The 23,123-nt window shown below is 42.5% G+C and overlaps 1 protein-coding gene across 1 annotated transcript in view; it reads left to right on the top strand.

Annotated features, from left to right (window-relative positions):
• Window positions 1-23,123, top strand: part of LOC115469123 (sodium/hydrogen exchanger 2-like) — a 138,665-nt gene that overhangs the window by 109,596 nt on the left and 5,946 nt on the right. Inside the window, exons 7-10 of the mRNA XM_030201451.1 lie at window positions 2,426-2,496; window positions 16,700-16,858; window positions 19,542-19,638; window positions 22,540-22,671. Coding sequence (XP_030057311.1) covers window positions 2,426-2,496; window positions 16,700-16,858; window positions 19,542-19,638; window positions 22,540-22,671 — 459 coding nt within the window. The remainder of the gene's footprint in view (window positions 1-2,425; window positions 2,497-16,699; window positions 16,859-19,541; window positions 19,639-22,539; window positions 22,672-23,123) is intronic.

Genomic DNA, 23,123 nt, shown 5'->3' on the forward strand with positions numbered 1-23,123 from the left:
GGCGTAGGGTGCAGCGAGACAGAAGGCGCGAAGTCTGGAGTTGGCAGTAATGGAGAAGGGAACAGATAAGAAGGATTTAACCATGGAGCGGAGTGCACGGGAAGGGGTGTAGGGATGGACGAGTGTGGAGAGATACTGGGGAGCAGCAGAGTGAGTACATTTATAGGTTAGTAGAAGAAGTTTGAACAGGATGCGAAAACGGATAGGGAGCCAGTGAAGGGTCTTGAGGAGAGGGGTAGTATGAGTAAAGCGACCCTGGCGGAAGATGAGATGGGCAGCAGAGTTTTGAACCGACTGGAGAGGGGAGAGGTGACTAAGTGGGAGGCCAGCAAGAAGCAGATTGCAGGCCCATCCAAAACTGTCTATCTGGCTATGCCACTGCTATGAGGAGTAATTAAACAGCCATACAACCTTTTGTGGCAGATGATGCCATCTCAGTAAGGCCTTCTGCAACAAGGTAGCTGAAAAGATTCTTATAATGTAGGCTGTAGCCACTTTTCAGATGGCAAGCAGCATATATGGCATCCAGAGTGATAGGTTTACAATGACTATTCTATTCTATTTTAGACACTTCTATACCATCTTTAACAAAGTCTTCAAGGCGGTTTACAAGCAAGATAATATCCTAACCAGACATGACTAATAATATTTCAATAAACTTCTAATGTACAGTTAGATAAATAAACAAATAAGATTTTAAGGCTTTTTCCCTTGCCCCGGCCCTCTGGACTTCGCTTTCTCAAAACCTCAGGCTAGAGACTTCATATAAATCTTTCCGCACCCTTCTGAAGACACATTTTTCTCAAACTGGCCGTCAGATTATAAGTACATAAGTAATGCCACACTGGGAAAAGACCAAGGGTCCATCGAGCCCAGCATCCTGTCCACAACAGCAGCCAACCCAGGCCAAGGGCACCTGGCAAGCTTCCCAAACGTACAAACATTCTATACATGTTATTCTTGGAATTGTGGATTTTTCCCAAGTCCATTTAGTTGTGGTTTATGAACTTGTCCTTTAGGAAACCGTCCTACCCCTTTTTAAACTCTGCTACTCTAACCCCCTTCACCACATTCTCCGGCAACGAATTCCAGAGTTTAATTATGCGTTGGGTGAAGAAAGATTTTCTCCGATTTGTTTTAAATTTACTACACTGTAGTTTCATCGCATGCCCCCTAGTCCTAGTATTTTTGGAAAGCGTGAACAGACGCTTCACATCCACCTGTTCCACTCAACTCGTTATTTTATATACAACTATCATGTCTCCCCTCAGCCGTCTCTTCTCCAAGCTGAAAAGCCCTAGCCTCCTTAGTCTTTCTTCATAGGGAGCTTTGATCTGGTTTCAGGGTACCCTTCAATTTACTGACTGATTTTTGCAATGGGGAAAAAACATGTAGGAAATAATTGATGATTTTACAATAATGTTAATGTAACTGTGAGCTTTACTGTCTATTATGGCATTCCTCGTACCTTAGGTTTGTGGTTATTTTAAAATGTTTTGATCTTATTGTAAACCGTTTTGGTTTGATTACAAGAGCAACAGTATATCAAGTGTAGTAAACCTTTTCTAAGGGATTCCACATGCCTGTCCCATGCTTTCTTAAATTCTGACACAGTCTTTGTCTCCATGACAGTAGTCGAGTAAAGGAACCAAAATTGCTTGTGCAATAGTTCTAAAACCAGATGGACTCAGAGAAGATTTTATAGCACGTAATTTATGTAAATGGAAGAAAAACTTTCTTACTAATACATTAATCTGAGGCTTATAAGTAAGGCTAGAATCTATTATTATTCCCAATACTCCAGAGTTTGTTTCAATCTTTAAAGATGTTCCAGAAGAAAGGGTAATTGTTTCTGAAGGAACTTTCTGATAGTCACCAAACTATACTATACTATACTAAAGTTTTCCTCAGAAATATTTCCTCAATTATTACTTTAAAAGGAGTGAAGCCTGTGAAAACTGGGATTACTTTAATCAGTGGGATTTGAATTAGAGACTTAAGTATATGTATTGTTAAATAACTTCTGGTTTTTAAAAGAGAAAGAATGTAATCAGAAGAATTATTTCTAACTAATATTGGACAATAAGTATGTTTTCAATGAAATGATTTGACTATACACCGTATTGGCCTTGAAGAAGCCAACCAGATGACCGATGTGGAATAATGAATTGGACGAGTAATATCTGGGGATAATCAGATTAATACCACTTTTTTTTTCTTACTGTTTAATTGATCTCCTTGTCTTGTTTCACTCTCCCTATTTAGTGGTCTAAGGAAGAGAATAGAATTACCTGACTGAAATAATTCCTATATATTACTTTCTCTGTATTTCTGGCAAGTTGTTTTATCGCTAGTAAAAATTTAAATGGTTATAAATAAAATTTAAAAAAAAAAAAAAAAAGAAACCCTACATTCTTTCCCCTAGGTCTTGGATCATCTGATAGCTGGGATCGAAGATGTGTGTGGTCACTGGGGTCACAACTTTTGGAGAGACAAGTAAGAATAGTTGTAAATTCTATCAAACATCTGTGTTCAAAGCAGTTAGGAGTTGTAAACATGAAACAACGTCTACGTTATAGAAATGTGCCTGGCCAAAAAAAAAAACAGCTAATATTCAGATTTTCTTACTTTTCCCTCCAGTTGTCAGGAGGTTTTTTTTTTTGGGCTCATTTCACACATTTGTTTGGAATGCATAAATTGTATACATGTTAGAACTTCCTACCTTATGTAAATCAATGTGCTAATTAATATACATACAAGTGAGTTTTCCCATAGTAAAATTAAGATGCCTATGTAGACTAAATGCAAATACCTATCCCTTCACTGGAGTCATGCCCACATACTCTGGGGCAGTGGCACAGGCCAATGGCAGGATTCAAATCTGGAGGTGACCTCCCATAGCAGTCTTGCAAGACTGCCACAGGAGGTGGTGGCAGCCATTTTGAGACTGGAACTGGCATAGATAGAAACTGCTACTGCCTATGGCAGTTTCAATCTCAAAATGGCTGTCATGACCTCCCACAGCAGTCTCGCAAGCTGCCATGGGAAGCTGAGGCAGCCATTTTGATTGTGAAACCAGCATGGGCAGGAGTGAATGGGGGTTGTTCTGCCCCCCAAAAGGCTCCTATACCACCAGGGCTTTTAAGGTAGGGGAACTTGTGGTTGTGGGAAGGGGGTGAACTAAGGGTCATGCTGTGATTACAGGGGTGGGCAGGGGATCATGCTGTGATCATGAGAGGCACAGGGCATGGGCAGGCACCTTTTCTCCTACAACAATAGCACTGAATAGAGCACTATTTGATTCAAGATTTAAAAAAAAACAGACAAGAATGAAGATTGTGTGACATATGTTTGCCATATGAGGCTTGCAATTGTGAAAAGTATAGTTTTATTTTAAACTGTAGTTTATATTAAGGATGTGTAATCTTATAAAAACAAGTACCCAACCAATGTGTCAGCTACACTCACTTCTGCCCCAATTAACAGCTAATTATACTATATCTAAAAGTGGACAAAATATAGGTTTGTTTTCTAGTATTAAATTATTTGTTACATTTATTTATCCTACTTTCAATCAATGTCTTTACACAACTTTTTTTTTGTAAAAGATAAAAAAAAGAGCTCAAATGTCCTACAAAGATATCCTCATTGCGCTCAACATTCCCCTTGAAAAAATAAAAACAAAAACACCTGAAACTTTTTTTTGTTAAAGACAGTTCATTGATCACAACAATCCACAAGGAATGCTGTCTATTCCACAATCATTCAATAATAGATAGTCCAAAAAACTACTCCATTAGAGCTCACAGAATCACTGAAGTCCCAGATGTTTTCTTCTGTTTATATGTTTTAGGCCTCAACCAGATGGTGGTTTTGCCCATGGATCCGGGCATCATCAGAACCACTTCTTAAAAATTAAGAAACATAACTTTTAGTCATCAATAAGAGATTAAAAATATTATATATTCATAGACCATATTCAATACATTCACACTGTATTTCAAAACAATTTATTGTAAATATATATTGGAAAAATCATAGACAAGCAGAAGAGCCCACTGTTGTTACCAAAGAATGTTAGCACAGGCATACTAACACGTATCTTGTGCATGCATACTACTGATGCTGAATGGCAACAAGATTAAAAGAGTCAAGTCAAGTGCAAAAGAGTAGGGGTGGACCAAAAAATCTCATGAGCTGATGAATAGTTGAAGTAACTTTATTCAGCACCAAGTGTGTATAGACCCGACATGGGGCTGTGTTTTGCCGGATCTACCGTCTGCTTCAGGGGTCAGACACTTGTGATAAGAATCACAGAATGTAATTGTGGAATTAAAGAAGAATATCTGGTAACAGTATCAGCGCAACGGACGCTATGGAGCCCACCAAAAAAACATTGCACTGATACTGCAGCGATATTGTTACCAGATATTCTTCTTTACTTTTTTTTGTTACATTTGTACCCCACGCTTTCCCACTCATGGCAGGCTCAATGGGGCTTACATGGGGCAATGGAGGATTAAGTGACTTGCCCTGACTTGCCCACAGTCACAAGAAGCTGCCCGTGCCGGGAATCAAACTCAGTTCCTCAGGACCAAAGTCCACCACCCTAACCACTAGGCCACTCCTCCACTCCTTCCACACCTACATTCTGTGGTTTTTATCACAAGTGTCTGACCCCTGAAGCAGACGGTAGATCCGCTGAAACACAGCCCCGTGTCGGGTCTATACACACTTGGTGCTGAATAAAGTTACTTCAACTATCCATCGGCTGATGAGATTTTTTGGTCCACCCCTACTCTTTTGCACTTGATTTGACTACACGTGGGAGTTTTCTGACCCTGACCTGTTGGTTGCTGTTTTGAAGTACTCTCAACAAGATTAAAGGACCATTAAGAAATGCATATATGCATACTTAAAAAAACATCAAATTAAAAAAACAAACAAACATGCCAACTAGTTTCTGAGTTCAGATCGCTTAGAGTCAAGGTGTGCTGTGTCTTTTAAAATGGCATGGAAAACAGCAATATTTTTAAATGTCTATTGTGCCATTTGCCATGCAAAATAGCAAAAAATCTAAATAAAAATATTGATGTTTTCCATAAATAAATATATATTCATATTAGGGATGTGCAAGGCAAAAAGGTTTAGTTCAATTGCAAGTTTAGTTCATTTTTGAATTCTGAATTATTCAGTTCATTCCAGTCTTTACTACAGTATTATTGTAAGCCACTTTGAGCCTGCAACCAGTGGGAAAATGTGGGATACAAATGTGATAAATAAATAAAATAGTCTAAACGGTAAGCAATTTTGCACTAACAGAGGAATTTTCATAGATTTCAAATCAAACTTCTATAAAACTTGCCACAGAGGCAACAGCACTCCAAAGCATCAAAAGTGGCATGAAGAGACTGCAGCACCAAAGAGGGGTGAGGACATGAAGATTTAAAACCACTGTGAGAGAGGCTAGAAGTATGTTGCCTGACTGGAAGTCAATTGCTTGGGATTTATTATGGCAATCAGTAGATCCAGTAAAATGGTTGGCCTACTTTAGAGGTTTGCAAAGAATTGCGTAATTTCTTATTTTTATCTTTGTTTTTATTATTTTTTAAACATAATACAAAGTAATAAATGTAACACACCACTTTTATATAATCTGATAAACACTATTGGGCAAAGATTCAGCTGGTGGCAGTCAGTAATTTTTTAAATGCTGACCATCGCTAGCTAAATTAGGTCTGGATATTCACTGCTGAGCCATGCCCAGGCACTGGCACTGAATACATGGTGCTAATTTATGTAGGGCTGGCCGCCAGTGCTTATGTGTGTCCTGGTGGATATTAAGCCAGTTCCCATAAGAGACAGTTATACGAGTTCCTACTGAATATCGACTGGGACACAGATAACTGTTTAAAGAAATCAGCATTTCTTATCCCTCTTTACCTAGAATATACCCCTATGTAATCCCACTCCCCCAAAACAGCTGCTCTCTTTCCAATTCCCCTTCCCCTGGCAAGGAAGGAAACCCCCTCCCACCTCCCTCCCAGCTCCCCGAAACACCCTCCTCTCCCCCAGGCCTACCTGGGATCTCTGGTGGTCCAGTGGGGACAGGAGCAAAGACCACTTATTCTTGCCCCTAGTGCCTGCCACAACAAAATGGCTGCTGTGACTTCTCGCAGCAGTCTTGCATGTGCCGGAGCTGAAACTATCACCGGCACCCATGTTGGGCCGGCATTAGATCCAAGTTAGCATGCAGTAAGCCAGCGTTGGGCTTACCACTACTTTGTAAAGTGGCCTCTAGATTTATGTAGGGTCTGGTGACCTCCCAATTGACATCATATTTGGATAGATCCAATATTTTTCACTTTTCACAATAGGGATTTCAAAAATATCGTAGTATGGCATCAATAATTGGAGCTATTTGGGCAGAGAGAAAATCTCTAATAGGGAAAGGTCTGAAAGCTGTATTATTACCTTTTGTTCTATCATGTGACTTCGATCTGGTGGACCATTGTCTTATACTGTCAGTATTAAGCTCCATTGGCATAGAGAGTAATGTTTTGTGATGGTCAGAGGGTTTCTTGCATGAAAGATCATATACAATAAGATTTCAGATGTCTCTTTCGTCGTCTTGGAAGCCGTCATGTGGAGTCCCGCAGAGGTCTCCTTTGTCTTCCACTATGTTTAATATATTGACCTGTTCCTTGGAGTATATGCTCTCATCAACTGGTTATAAGGTCTTTACTTATGCAGATCACATAACACGCCTACTGATATCTTGTATTGTATGGCAAACTGTATACGACAGCTTTAGAGATGGATAGCAGATCATTTCTTTTTTTTTTTTTTAATAATCATGTTTATTAAAGATCAATAACCTGTACATATACCAATATAGAAAATTGTAACATATCATCATAGCAAATTGCCGTTCTCTTCATGTACAGAGGTCATCAACTTAAGTCAACAAATTTTTAACATAATTCTCCCTTACTAACACCCCTTCCCTCCCTCCCTCCTCTGTAATTCCCCCCTCCCCACCCCCCATCCTTTATTATCATGCATAAAACAAGACACCACTAAAAATTCAACAATTTGCTCCTGGCAGCCGGGGTCAGGGTATTTAAGAGTGGGCTCCAGGTATTCTGGAAGGTCCGTCCAGTTTTGGATTTAAAGTCTATCACTCCCATTCTTTCAGTTCGCATGAGCGTTATCATACGAATCCGCCACTGAGCGTAAGATGGATAGTGATGTGACATCCACTCCGATAAAATCACTTGCTTAGTTACTATGATTGTCTTTTGTACAAATGCTGTAAATCCAGATGGTATGGGGTGGACAAATATTGGATGGCCTAACAACAATCCCGAATTATATTTCCACCTGGTCTGCCAAATGTCAGAGACGTATTGTATTATCTGTTTCCAGTATCGTACTAATCCTCTACATTTCCAAAGCATGTGTCCCAGGGTGGCCCCAGGTTCTCTACACTTGGGGCATTCTCCCCATGACGAAAGTCCTATGTGAAAGGCTCTTCTCGGTGAGATATATAGCCGAAGCGCCACTTTGTACTGCATCTCCCAATGTGAAATCATAACGGATTGTTTCCTCAAAGTTAATACGTGTGCTGTAAACTGAGGCAATGTAAGATCTATCGATATGTCTTGCTTCCATTGGGACAGTAATTTAACATAGTCCAACTCCTGAGCAGTATCTCTGATGTGTCTGTGGTGAATTTTAATCGGCACCCGTTGTTGTACCGTTAAAGAATACGCCAAGGCCAATTCTTCTTGGACATCTTCAGCCAAATCTTCCCAAGATAAGGATTGTATATAATGCCTGAGCTGACAGTAATGGAATTCATCTGAGGGGGATAGTCCATACTCTCCTTGGAGCTCCCGGAAAGGCTTTATCCGTCCCTCGAGAGTGACTGCTTGTAGTAAGTACACCATTCCTTTTCGCTTCCAACGTTGGAATGCTGGGTATAAAGTCCCGGGAGGGAAAGCTGGATTCCCACAGATTGATAGGAACGGAGTAGTTTTTGCAGAAAAGTTATGCAATTTACAAATCCATTTCCATACAGCTTTCGCCGAGCCCATTATTCCTGTTCTTTTTAATATGTATGGTATAGGGGGCCCAGCTGCGTGTAGGTAGCTGCTAAAATGTATTTCCGGGTACAAGCACAATTCTATTGATGTATCAGTGTAATCCTGAGTTCCCCGGAACCAATCATTGATATGGCGCATTCCACTAGCCACTGTCATGTGTTTTATATTTAACAAGCCCAAGCCGCCATACTCCACTGGGACACATAATGTAGAATAAGGAAGACGAGGCCTTTTTTTCTTCCACAAGAAATTTTGCACCATTTTAATCAGTTTCCGCTCATCCTTCCTCTTTAAATACAATGGAAGAGATTGAAAGGTGTATAACCACCTGGGGGCTATGACCATATTGTATAGGGCAATTCTACCCAGGAGAGAAAGTGGGAGGGGCCCCCAGGACTCCAGTTGTTTGTTACTGTCTTGCAGCAACCGCTGCACATTATGTTCATAAAGCTTTGACAGGTCCATAGTAATATGTACTCCCAAGTATTTTAAGAAAGTTTGTGTCCATTGGAAAGGAAAGTTTCCTGACCATGTTGTCCGCACCTCCGGGGTCACCGGAAGAGCCATGGATTTGTGCAAATTTAATCTAAAGCCAGAGTACTTCCCATATCGCACAATTATCTTTAGCAGAATCTTTAGAGTTTTAGAGGGCTCTCTCAAAATTACTAATAAATCGTCTGCATAAGCTAAGATTCTAACATCCTGTCCTGCCAGACTAACCCCCTGGAGATCTGGAGCCGAGGAGACCTTTCGCAACAGGGGTTCCAGAGACAACAAAAATAATAGGGGAGACAAGGGGCATCCCTGCCTTGTACCACGATGTATCTGAAACTCCGGTTCTCTGGCACCATTTATTAGCACAGCTGCCCTGGGTTGATCATATAGTGTTTGGGCCGCCCAACTAAACCACCTCTCTATGCCCATGGCCGCCAAAGTCTGAAACATAAACACCCACCCAACCTGATCAAAAGCCTTTTCAGCATCCAAGCTCAGTATCAGGGTGGGTGCCCCAGTCTGTTGGCTAGCAGCCATGGCCATCAAGGTCTTTCTAATATTGTGGCCCGATTGGCGACCTTTCACAAACCCAACCTGCTCTGAACCTATTAGTGATGGGAGGCATTCCGCTAACCATTCAGCCATTATCTTTGCCAGGATCTTCGTGTCAACATTTAGTAATGATATCGGCTGATAAGATTCTACCTTATCTAAAGGTTTTCCGGGCTTTGGAATTAAGGTTGTGAGTGCTGAATTGGCATAACTCGGGAATTCCCTCTTTTCTACCACCTCCCGGTAATATTCCAGCAAAGAGGCCAGGGCCTCCCCTGTCAATAATTTATAGTATTCCCCAGAAAATCCATCTGGTCCAGGAGCAGACCACAACTTCAACGTTTTAATCACTTGCTGTAACTCTGTCATTGTTAAGGGTTTGTTCAAATTCTCTAACTGTGCCTCTGTTACCCTCGGTAGCCCCACCTGGGATAGATATTCTCGTATTTCCGATTCGGGGGGAGGTGAGTTCTTTTGATATAGTGTTGAAAAATATTTTGTGAATGCCTGCCCAATCTTTTGACTATCAGTTAGTAAATTCCCGTTAACATCTGTCAGTGTGGTAACCGTCCTTGGGGCTCCCGTAATTTTAATCAGGCGCCCCAACATTCTACCTGCCCGGTTACCATGCCTCTGTAGTTTATATTTATAAAAGAGAGCTGATTTCATTTCTTTTTCATGTAGGAGACTATGCAACGCCACCTGAGCAACTTTTAGGTTTTCTAGAGTTACTGCCGTCGGGTGGTGTAGATGAATTCTTTTTGCTTTTTGCAATTGGCGTTCTAAACTCAGGATGGCTGCTGTTCTCTTTTTATTTTTAACGCTACAATAAGCTATAATAGCCCCCCTTATAACTGCTTTAGAGGCGGTCCAAAACAGTTCAGGCTGGTAAGTAGCATGCCAGTTATTGTATGTCATGTATTGTTCCCAGCTTTTCCGTACGTGTACCCGCAGGTGCGGATCTTGGTATAGGTGTGCTGGGAATCTCCACCCCCTGCTTCCCCTAGCCTCCGTGTTAATATTAAGATCCATCCACACCAACGCGTGGTCCGCCACTTCCTCTGGGCCTATAGATGTTTTTTCTACAAGGTGAAATAAAGAGCGGGTCAGCAAAATATAGTCTATCCGAGCAAATGTACCATGGGCTCTCGACCTGTGCGTGTAATCTTTCTCTCCTGGGTGATGTATTCTCCAAGGGTCTACCAGGTCAAGGGTCTTGTTAAATGACTGAAACTCTCTAGCCCGTGTTCCCCTATATTGTGACTCTTTTATGTTTGAGCAATCTTGCCGGGGGTCAATCACCGCATTAAAATCTCCCACTACAATCATATTTCCGTTTCTATTTTGCAAGCATTTCCCTGCTAGTTTTGGGAGGAAAGATGCATCATGGTCATTAGGTCCATAAAGAACCAAAAGTAGCAGTTCCCTGCCCGGCAGCCATATATTTAACAATATGTAATCTCCTTTGGCTCCTTTATCTAGCACAGTTGCTTTATATGGGAGTCCTTTCCTGAACAACACCGCCACCCCTCCTTTGCGGCTCTGGGATGATGCCGCAAATACCCCACCAACCCAATACTTTTGCAGTTTAGAATGTTCTAGGTCAGTAAGGCGTGTTTCTTGTAGGCAAGCAATATCGGCTTTATGCCTCTTTAATGCTGAGAGAATCTTAGATCTCTTAATTGGGGAACCAATACCCCCAACATTCCAAGATATTATTCTAGTGGACATCTCTCAGGGCTTCTGTTTTCAGTGACCAAAGTCTCCTCATTCTCAGTTTACTATGAGTGCCCCCCAGCTCCAAGATCTCGCTCCCAGAACTTACCACTAGTAATCCCTTTAGTTCAAACAAATCCCCCAATCTGCCCGGCCTAAGTATGTTCCTACCCCACTGGTGTCCTGCTATTCTTTTCATGTTTTTAACCCCTGTATCCCAACCTCCCTTAGTCCCTTTCTTCACATCCAGCCCTATAGCCATGCTCCTAAGTCCAAGCCTGGAGCTGGCAAGAGATCACCTGAAGTGCTACGAGCCCTCAACTCCAATAAAACAATAACTTTTAACATTATCTGCTCACCACTACAATTATAGATTTATAGTCTTATGGTCAGTAAGGTTACCATGAACTCTAGTCTCCTGCCAAGGCGTCCTGATCACGGAGACCAACTTTTGCTTCGTCTGGCGTGTTGAATGACCGCCATTGTCCTTGGACTTGTACTTTCAAAGTTGCTGGGTATTGGAGAACAAAGCGGATTTGTTTTTGAGCTAACGTGGAACACAGAGAATGAAATTTACGTCTCCGCTCCTGAACTCCAATTGAATAGTCCTGGAACATCAGGATTTGTCGTCCTTCATGCTTTAACTCTCCCTTGCGGATCTTAAATCCTTGCAGTACTTCCATTTTGTGCCGATAGTTTAACAGCTTTGCTATAATCACTCGTGGTCTTCCCTGGGGTTCCCTGCTGCGGCCCACCCTATGCGCTCTTTCAATGATCAGGGGCCCAAAGGAGTCTGATAACGCCAGTTCTTTAGATAGCCAACCGGTAAGCCACTCCACCAAATTTTTATCTGGTATGTTTTCCGATAGACCCACAATCCGCACGTTGTTCCTGCGGGAACGGTTTTCAAGATCTTCTAATTTGTCCGCATGTTCTTGAAGTTGTTGTTTGATATCACGTAAATCTACGCCATAGCCGCGGGAATCATCTTCCAGGGCAGATGCCCTGGTCTCAAGGTCTTCCATTCGGGTCTCTAAGCCTTCCACTTTTGTGTGAAAAACGTCCAGCTTTTGATCTAGTGCGTCCCATTTGGGTTGCCAAGCCTTTGCCACCGCCATAGTTAGCTGTTCGAGTTGCGATGCCGAAAAGGTCTGGCCTACTGAAAGCGGGTCCTCCGCCATCTTGGTTTCCAGAGTGGGCGCTTTAATCTTGTCTTTTTCTTTTTTCCCCGTTCGCAGCGCCATTCCAGGGGGAGATTGTTTAAGATATTTGTCCATACAGATCTACTTTGCCCGATTTCGGTCTCCGGATTTATGCTTTGCAGTAGTTTATATAGATTTACTGTAGGAGCGAGGGCTCTCGAGCTGCAGCAGAACACGTCTGTTCAGCTCATCGCGTCACGTGATCTCCAGCAGATCATTTCTTAAAATTAAATAAAGATAAGCCCAAAATTGTATTGATTGGCCAAGTTGATCAAAGTTGGAATGATACTCTTCTTCAAAGAAACGGCTTAAATTTTAAATTTGAATCTCATTTAAAAATCCTATGAGTACTGTTTAATAGTCAACTTACACCAGAGCTGCAGATTTCTTCTTTACCATAATTTAAAAAAGCTTTTCTATTAATGAGAAAATTGTGCAGAATTAGAAGTTTGTTGGATTCTCAAAGCTTTCAACTAGTGATCCAGAGTTTACTGGTCTCACAATTGGATTATTGCAATTTGTTTTATGTTGGTAGTACTAAGCTGCTGATGAAAAGATTGCAGACGGTACAAAATACTGCAGCTAGGTTGATTTTCACTGGCCACCATTTTGATAGCATCATGCCACTATTGAAATCTTATAAACTAAAAATATATCAGTAGGAAACTGGTTCAATCTAATAAATCATGAAACCATATAAATACAGAACCCAGTTACTAAATATGAGGTTACTCTTTTCAAATAAAGGAGGAAAAAACGCCTCAAGAAAAAGCTTTTCCCACGGTTGTGAGTGGGATAAAAGCTATCATTTCATCATCATGGGCGATACAAAAAAACCTCCTCTACTTAATTATTTAAATTGTATCTTTTTAAATTAATTATATTCTTACTATCCACTTTGCCAGAGATAAAGCAAAGATTGTCCACTCTGCCATCAAAAATTGAATAAATTCTTTTACTTAGCTTAGGCAGATCTTAAGTTTTCTCCTTCTGAGACCGAAATAGAAATAGAACTGTGGTCAACAGGTCCCGTTTCACATTATGCTGCTTCAGGACCACAGCTGTTCGTTTACTTCTCAAAAGTCTCGTATTCTAAACAAAGGAGAAAAAACAATAAACAAAAAAGGTTTTATCTTAACTTAATCATCTATTAAATTGTAACCTTCCTTACAGTCCGTTCAATACGCCGACGGTCGCATGGCAGTTCAGAATAAACATGGCGGCCTTTAAATAAAGGACGTGACGTCACACGCTGCCAGTGTTATCCAATCATCTTCCTTTAGTCCTAGAGAACACTGACAAATCACAATTCTTCTGACATATATATATGTTTTAGACGAAATATGTTCAAAAAGAAATTTGTTCAAAAGAAATGTATCCACTCAATCTTCCCATTTAATCCTAGAGGAGACATTGACTTTAATCGAAAAATCCATTTTTGTTCTTTTCTTAACAGCCATAAACGAGCCTCTTCTTTTTTGAGACTGCTGTCAACCTGTTGTAAAACAAAACAGCTGAGGGAATTGAAATCATGCAAAAATTCCGTGCAGTGTATAGCTAATGGAGACTATTGAAATCTTTACATTGTCTTTCAATCATGGCACAAATAGAATTTATGATCTGTACCTTGGCATATAAGTAAAACAAGTGGAAGAGTAGCCTACTGGTTAGTGTGCAGGCTTTGATCCTGGGGAACTGGGGTCAATTCCCACTGTAGCTTCTTGTGACTCTGGGCAAGTCACTTAACCCTCCATTGCCCCTGGTACAAATAAATACCTGCATATACTATGTAAACCAGGGGCATAGCCACGGGTGGGCCTGGATGGGCCTGGGTCCACCCACTTTGGGCTCAGGCCCGCCCAGCAACGATGCACTTTAAAGAAGCCCAAACCGTGACTTTTCCCTTGCTGCTCAGCTGCTGCTCACTTCAGTTTTCCCTCCTCCCAGCCACCCGACAGAACACAGGCATTTGTTACCTCCCTGCTCCCTCCACTGTCATCATCCCCGTCCGGACCGCCAGTTGTGTTAGCTCCGCTGCTTCAGCAGAGCCGCGCAGTGCCAGGGCCTCCGCACGCTAGGAATGCTTCCTCTGCATTGGCCCCGCCTCCTCTTCAGAGAGTAAGTATCAGAATGTGAAGCCGGCCGGAACAGGAAGCAGTCATGTAGCGGCTCCGCTGCAGATGTGCAAATGCAGAGCTAGACTGCGGCGCTGCCCGATGGAGGTGGGAGGGGAAAGAAGGCCTGCAGCACCCCGGCGGGTGACTGGAAGGTGGGAGAGAGCAAACTGCAGCGGGTGGCTGGTGGAGGAGGGGGGGGGAGAGAGAGAGGGGAAATGTGCAAGTGGCTGGCGGGGGGGGGGGGGATGTACAGCATGTCAGCGGGTGGCTGGGGGGAGGGGGAAGGGAGAGAGAAAAACCTACAGCATGCTAGCAGGTGGCTTGAGGGGTCAAGGAGAGAGGGAGAGACAGGAGCACTGTTGGGATGAGGGAGTGAGACAAGGTACTGCTAGGTGGGGTGGAGGAATAATTGTTGGATGTGGGGGGAGAGATGGAGAGATGCTGCAAGGGGAAAGAGAGGGAGAATTGTTGGATATGGGATGGGATGGGGAGAGGGAGGGAAAGGCTGCATAGGAGTGGCAAAGGACCAGAGAGAAAAAAAGTGTTGGACATGGAAGTGGAAGAAAAGGAGGGAAAGCTGAGAGGGGAAATGTTGAACATGGCATTGAGGTGAGGGGAAGGAAGGATGGAGAGATGCTGTTTGGGGGGGGGGGGGGGATAGTGAGATGTTAGACCAGGGGCTCAAGGCAGGGAGTGGGAGAAAAGTTGGACATGAAGGTGGAGGAGAGGAAAGGAGAGATGCACAAGCGGGGGAGGGGAGAGAGGTACGATGGCTCCAGGGAGAGAAGATGGACAATGGATGGTAGGGAAGAGAGAGGGGAAAAATGCTGAACAATGGGGGAGGAGAGAGATGGGACAGGAAGATGCTCGTGGTGAGAGGTAAAATGGATAGGGAGATATCAGGCTACGAGGGTGAGGATGGGAGAAAGAGGGAACAGATGCTGGGCTGGAAGGGTGGAGGGAGACACTGGGAATGGTGGAAAGTATGGGGGAGAGGCCCAGGGAGTGGAGATGGCAAGGAAATAAATGAGAGAACAGTGATTACAGGGGTAGAAATATGGTAATGGTACGTAAATTGAAGATGGAAGGAAATGATAGGCTGGGAAGGAGAGAGATGGGGAATGGGAGAGCTAGTGGGTGAAAGGAAATGGAAATTGATATCTGAAAAGTAAAAAGAAGGAAAAGATTTAGAAAGAGGATGAAATTTCAGTGTACAGAGGCAAAAAAGAAAGAAAGAAAGGAAAGAGCTAAAATGGAAAGATCAATATTTCAGAGGCAGGTGTGGTGAGGAAATGAAATGACAGGAGAAAAAAGACAAATGGACAGCCGCTTGAAGAATTAGCAGAAGTCAGACAAGAAAGCGGGAAAGAGAAATTGGAACCAACATGATGGAAAAATAAAATGTCCAGACAACAAAGGTAGAAAAATCATTTTATTTTGAATGTTTTAAATGGAATATGTTAGCTTTGGGAAATGTGCATGGTGGATGTCTTTTTATTGTGTTAAGTAGAAAAGGAAATGCGCTTTTGTTTTTTTTCTGCAGTGTTGCAGTGCATGCTGAGGTTCCCAATACAATTGTGTCTACATATTTTTATTTCTAATTTGTGACCCTTGTTCTGTAATTTGTGAGTGTCTGTCAGTGTGACTGTAACGGCAGATGAAGAAATTGGAGAGGAGAGGGAATTGGGGGAGGGGCTTCTTTATTTTCTGCCCTGGTCACCAGCATGGTTAACAGCAGCCCTGACTCTTGCTGTAGCTAGTGGGGATCCCCAAGCCCTACCAGCTGGGGATCTCTTCCTAAGCTGGCCAGAGCTGCCTTCCACCGAGCTTGGCAGATGGGGGCAGCATCCTGGAGCCACTAAGTGTGTATGGGGTGCTGGCATCAGTGGCTCAAGGACTTGCTGCTGCCCGCTGGGCTTGGCGGAGAGGAGTTCTGACCATCTCTAGTGGAGGTCCCAAGCTGACAGAGATTGGGGATCATCAGCTAAAGTATTTATATTTTGAGTTGGGAAGTGTTGGGGGAGAGAGAGAATTTTGTGCCCACCCACTTTGTGCTCAGGCCCACCCAAAATTGGTTGTCTGGCTAAGCCACTGATGTAAACAGATTTGAATGTAGTTGCAAAAACCACAGAAAGGTGATATTTCAAGTCCCATTCCCAATATAAAATATCAGTTGTCCTCTTCAGAGCACTAATACACTTTTCAACATCCACTTAAACTGAATTGTCTCCTTGGTGTGATTTCTGGCCTCTTGTGTTTTTGTACCATTTTAAAACAATACCTTAAAAATCTCAATAATTTACTTTGTTTCTAATTTATAGGCATAGAACTAACTGTCTAGCTAAACTTTCATTTCCCACAGTCACTGGACAATAAAGTATCAGTAGATAGAATCTTCTTACCTTGGGCAGATCCATCTGACACTGCCCTAGTTTCCCATCTCCAGAATCATTTCACCAATTATTACCATATTAACTAGTCTTGTGTTTTGTATGCTTCACACTAACAGGTTTAAAAAATTTGACAACAAATATTTACGGAAACTTCTAATTCGGGAGCACCAGCCTAAATCAAGCATTGTTTCCCTGTACAAGAAGCTGGAAATGAAACAAGCCATTGAAATGGCAGAAACAGGAATGAGTAGAGACCCTTCTGCAGCCTCCCTCCTGTAAGTAACTACTATGTTATGAATACATCTTTATAGTGAGGGTTTCCTATTGTGTAAGAAATGAGTTCTCTTGTCTAGATTGTAAAAAAGGAGGGGTCAATATTCAGAATGGTTAAATGAGCAGTAGAGGCTCCTGCCCACTTAAACCACACAAAGCAGGATATCCCTGGATTTTCAGCAGTATGCACAGCTGCTGAAAATTTGGTGTGACTGCCACAGCACTGTCCAGTTATTGCTGGCGGGGGGAGGGGGGGAGGGAAAGTCCAGAGGCGGAGCCAGAAAATATACATGGACCAGTTATATTCAGTTCTGGTGTCTGCATACCTAACTGGACAGATAGGATTGCATAAAAAAACAGTCCTGTCTTTGCCTGAACCGCTGTTATGCAGGTGCTGGAATCAAGGAGGCTTTATGACAGGAGATGGCATGAGCCTATCTGGCCCATTCTGTGGGCTGAAGTCAATAGGCGGATCTTGCCACCATATTGTGTGACCCCCAAACATTCACAGATGCTATAGAAAACAATAGTAAACTTGTGAGGTTTATGACTGCCTATGTTTGTGTGTGTTTTTTCTCCACTTTTTCGCTTGGCATTGATCTTCAGTGGAGAGGTTACCTTCTGTTGGAGTTGACTTTGTGTGTGTTTTTGACAGCTTTGTTATTTATTTGAAAGCTTTCATACGTAACCTGAGGAGTTTTTTTTAAGCTATGGGGAATCCTGGGGCATGAACCACAACCTGAGGATTTTTTAAGCTCTGGGGAATCCAGGGGCATGAACCACGGTCCTGCTGTGGTAATAGGTGCTCTGGAGCAGCAGTCTTGTTTTTGGAGCCGTTTTGTAGGGGGCAGTTTTAAGAAAGACCCTAGGTCTACCAGGGCCAAGTTGTGGGGTTTTCAAAACTCAGATTTGAGACGTTTTCCCCTACAGTGCATACAAATCACAAGGGGGTCTTGTTGGGGACAGGATTTGGGTGGTCCCAATAATTGGATGTTTTTCAGCCATAATGGAAAACATCCAGGGCTAAAAGTTAAACATTTTTTGTCTAGAATTGTTTGTCATGACTAAGTCACTATTGTGCTTAAGTAGTTTCTAGTAGAAGTGAGCCCTTATGCCGACACCAGGCAATGGTGTTCTGCGACTGACAAGCCCAGGGTTCTTCACCTAAACCAACCACCATTGCCTGAGAGTTGAGCCCAGCAGGACTTGGAGGGCAATTGGAGTGCGCCAGGAGAATGGCAAGAGCTGGGTGGACAGAGCGGGGCGTGAACGATTCCAAGCAAATAGTAAGCTCTAACAATGGTGCAGGAGTTCTAAGTGAATGTCAGGTCAGGCGGCAAACCAGGTAAGGGCCAGAGTCCAGGCAAAGGTCAGGTCAGGTGGCAAACAGGGCAAGGGTCAATGTCTGAGTCAAGGTCAGGTCAGGCTGCAATCCAGGCAAGGTCAGAATCCAGGCAGAGATCAGGTCAGCAGCAATCCAGGCAGGGTCAGAATTTAGGCAAAGGGTCAAATCAGGTGGTAATCCAGATGCAGAGACTCCAAACTCCAGCAGAGAGGCAGCAAACAGGTCATATTTGCCAAGGTCCTGCTTGTAGTGGGAGGCCCAAAGATAAGAAAAGGAGAGCATCTGATGTTGAGGAGCTGTCCTGACACTCCTAGCCTCCGCGATCGCAAGACGGAAGTGCGTGCTCCCCAATACAGGATCGGAAGTGGCAGGAGGAAGGCATGCCGCAGAGCGCTGTGCTGCATAGAGGGAGCCGGCTGTGGTGAGACACGCTGCCAAGGTAAGATAGCATGGAAGTCACAAAAGGGTGCCTTAAATGACCATCTGACCACTGGAGAGATTAAGGTATAACCCCCACTTACTCCACCAGTGGTCACTGACACCCCTCCCAAGATGTGAAAGAAATAGTACATACCAGCCTCTATGACAGTTTCAGATGTTATAGCCAGTCCCATTAGAGCAGCAAGCAGGTCTCTGGAGTAGCCTAGTGGTCAGTGCAGTAGACTGTAGAGAAGGGGACCCAGGCCCATAACCCACACTTGTGGTGGAATGTGTCAGCCCTCTAAAACCCACCAAACACCTACAGCACCTACACAGAGGTGACACCTGCAGGCATAAGGGCTACAGTAGTGGTGTAAAGCTGGGTACACTAGGTGTTTGATGGGTTTGGAGGGCTCCCCATACAATATAAGAGGGTAATGGTGGGATATTTACCTGGGACCTTTTATGTGAAGTCCACTACAGTGCCCTCTAGGGTGCCCCACTACTCTGCTGGGATGTTTGTGTGGCAAGTTTATTAGGAATGCTGGCCTCCCCATTCATCCCAATGGCTTGTTTTTGTGTATTTTTTCCACACTGAGCACAAAAACATCTAGCAAATGGGAATTTTCAAAACAAAAAGTTGGACATTTTTCTGGTTTGAAAAAGATCATGTCCGCTACTGAATTTTTGGATGTTTTTCCCAACATGTCCAAAATCGGATTTAGATGTCATATCGAAAATGCTCCTCCATATCTTTTGTAATTAAGCTTGATGAACACAAATATTTGCTTTACAGCTTGTTTCACTGTACTGTATTTTGTAATGTTACAGTTTTCAATCCCTTTAAATAATATGCATCGGTGTTCTTGCATTCTTACACCATAATTTCCTGATGCCATTTGCTTTTGTTTTCCATTTAGTGATTACCAGCACAGAAAAGTGAAGCCACTTCCTGCTAATGAAGTAGAGGACATGAGAGATTTATTAACAAGAAATTTGTATCGAATACGGCGCCGAGTAAGAATTTAGCTATATCTTTTGAAATTGTGCTCTTTTACTTCTGTTTGTTATGCCATGAATCTGATCCTCAGCCTAACAGCTCTGCACAATTAAGGAGACCTACAAAGCTTCAGTAAGCACTAATGCATATTACTACAACAAAAAATGGGGAACTGCGGGTTGTGCTGAGGCATCTCATGGTAATTCTGCCAAATGCGCGTACTACTCACACACTAAAAAATATTTTTTATTTTTTGTCACAGTGGGCGTGTCTGGGGAGCGGAGAGTGGGCATGTTCTGCTCTAATTGGTTAGCACAGCTACGTTGACATGTGTTGATTAGTCTAGTTTTAGGGGTCCTTTTACAATGCCATGGTACATCTACCACGGCATTGTCACTCGAAAAACTGGGACTTGTGCCGAGCTACCGCAGAAGCCAGGCAGTAGTTCCCACCCCCAGCGTGCACCATTTCCATTGCAACAAAAACATTTGCTTTTATTTTTATACTGCCAGAGCTTACCAGGTTAGCATTTAGCCCTTACCATCACCCAAATAGGTGGCGGTAAGGGCTCCCCCTGGAAATGGCCACACTCCAATCCTTGTGATTAGCGCAGGGCCATTTCTGTATTTTTTGCTGAAAACAACCTTTTTACCCACTGTAGTAAAATCCATAAGCCGATGCCACTGCAGGCCCCCTTTTACCGCATGAGTCCCACTGTCTACCAATAGGTGGCAGTAGAGGCTCATGTGCTAACGATCATACACTAAACATTAGTGTGTGGCCATTATTAAAAAATGTAAAAAATCGGCCATTTTACCTCAGCAGTAAAAATGGCCTTAGCACACAGGAATGACCCACCTAAGGGCATGCTAAGGCCACTTTTTAGCAGTGTCTAGTAAAAGAGCCCCTACATTTTTTAAATATCTTATATTTTATAATTTCATGCATGTACGAAAAGTATGTGTATATTCTTCACTATGAAAGCGTGAAGATACTTCCTCTGGAAGATGCACTTTTTTCAGATCTAATCTACATGTGTATGCTGGAAATTTCATACTGTGAGTGTAAATGCAAACCCTTCCCTATTCCCATCCCTAGGAATAGCTTCACTTGCGGGGAAACTGACAAAAGAGGATGCAGTACACGCATTTGCATAAAAGGTTATTTCCATGGGTGAAACATTATTTTAACGTCAAACTTCTACTACAATAATAGCAAGCACCACAGTAGCTCCTATCCTCTCTAGCTTGTAAATTTACAGCCATAGTAATTATGAAAGGATGGAGGAAAAAGACCTTAGACTTAAGCAGCAGCTGATCCAAGCTTAACGTATGGTGTCAAAAGCACAATCGTACATCAGAAAAACTCCATCTCATTGCTAAAGAAGGTCTCATAGGAATCACTGGAAATGCGCTGGAATATGCTACCACAAAGATTTTTTCAACAAAATCAATTCATTTGGCTTGGCGCTGTTCCAATCAGTCTCCACATCACTGCGCTGCAGTTTCCAGACTGCTTATAAGTCCCCAATGTATTTGAAGATATCAAAGCAGTAATGACTCCCAACAGGGGCCCTTGTTTCAGCTTTAATTCAGCTACCTCAGGGGATAAATCCTCTTCCTAGTGCATACAATGAAAAATATGGTCCCCAGCTATAAAACAGATGCTGCCAGCTCTCTTCCTCCTCAGCTGACAAGACATCACTTCCATTCGAAAGAACACATCCCATTCAACACACTGATTTAAACCCCTAGGCCAGTGTTCTTCAATAGAAGCCCCAGGGGCCAGTAGCAGCCCCTCAAGACCTCGAAGGTGGCCCCCATCATCATTTCATTTTTTTGTTTTGTTTTGATTTTTGCTGCTCTCTATCCAAACAGAAAGGGGGAAGACGGGCATGCTTCAAGGCCAAGGTATTTCTCAATAGAAGAAGAAAATGCATTTGGAAATGCCATCTCCTTGAAGATACCCCCAATGAAAAGTTTGAAAGTGGACTGATGGGGGATAGACGTCATTACGAAGATGAAAACCAAGATGATCCCGCATGACATGAACACAGAAGAAATTTAGTGGGAACAACTCAACGGGTGGACCAGGATGGCTGTCATTGACACACATTTGTCAGCCATGTAATGGTCTCTTATGGGAACATATTTGGCAACTTTCCTCCAGCTCATTTGAAGACCACTGCCCTAGGCGAAACCTCTTGTCAGCTGAAGTGTGGTAGCATATTCCAGTGCATCCCCAGTGGTTCCTTATCACCCTTTTGAGACATTTGTTGGCAGTGAGATGGAGTTTCCAGTAGGTGGAGCTGACAGGGCAGTAATCGGCGGTGTACGCGCGCTGACAATTGCTGCCCAGTTAACATGTGAGACCTAGTCACTAAGTCAATGGGTGGCGGTAAGGTCTCAGGACCAAAATGGGCATGCACCAATTTTTTATTTTGCCACACGTTCATTTTCAGCCAAAAAAAAAGGCCTTTTTTGAAGGTACGCTGAAAAATGGACCTGCACACATCCAATGCATGCGTCTACACCAGCGCAGGCCATTTTTCAGCACAACTTAGTAAAAGGAACCCTGGGTTTATTATCATCAGAAGACCAGAAGCAATATCTGATTCTTTTAAAGCATGAACCTATATGCCATATTGACTGGAATTTCCATGGTATTTCCCATGTGTTCACATTAAGGGATACATATGTAGAAATGAAATACTACTGAATCCAATTCCGTAGTGAATATATTCTTTGAACAAATATCTGAGAAAAGTCTACTAAAACATCATTTCATTGCTCCATCTTCCAAAATTTGTTATGGAAAAATATATATGGAATTGGTTAAATTATATTTTATCAGCAATGTTTACTTTGGAAGAAGCTGATTATTTTTTTTAAAGTGAAACAACTGTCTTTCTGTTTTAGACATTATCCTATAACAGGCATAACCTGCCCATGGGAGCAAATGAAAAGCAAGCTAAAGAAATCCTTATCCGCCGAAGGCACAGCATGAGGGAGAGCATGAGAAAAGACCAGACTCTGTTAAGACAAAAAGCGGTAATGTCATTTTAGATTTCATCTGATCCCTGATTCCTCCAATATATTTTGTTATAGATCTTCTGATATAAACTTGAAAGATGTCATGTCTGTTTTAGAGGACACCACAGTTGCATCACTTTTTCCTGACGTTTCCCTAATCATTTCACAATCATTCTATTTCACCCAGCTATATTATCCAGGTTTAGGATTATTAAAAGATAAAGGCACCTCAATCCTCTAGTGGTCAAATATTTAAAAGCCAAATAAGACAAGTATAAATGTGCTATTAAAACAAGTTATTAATAGAGATGCAGAATATTCTTTAAAATACAATGCTAAATACAAGGATGTGAAACCATTCTTCTAGGATCCAGATCAGATTTCTATATTTATTTATTTTATAAATTTAATAACCATCTTCCCTTAAAATACATCCAAAGCCATTTAGAAAGCTAAAACCATGGTTGTTT

This window comes from Microcaecilia unicolor, chromosome 4 (genome assembly GCF_901765095.1).
Source record: "Microcaecilia unicolor chromosome 4, aMicUni1.1, whole genome shotgun sequence".
NCBI classification, from domain to species: Eukaryota; Metazoa; Chordata; class Amphibia; order Gymnophiona; family Siphonopidae; genus Microcaecilia; species Microcaecilia unicolor.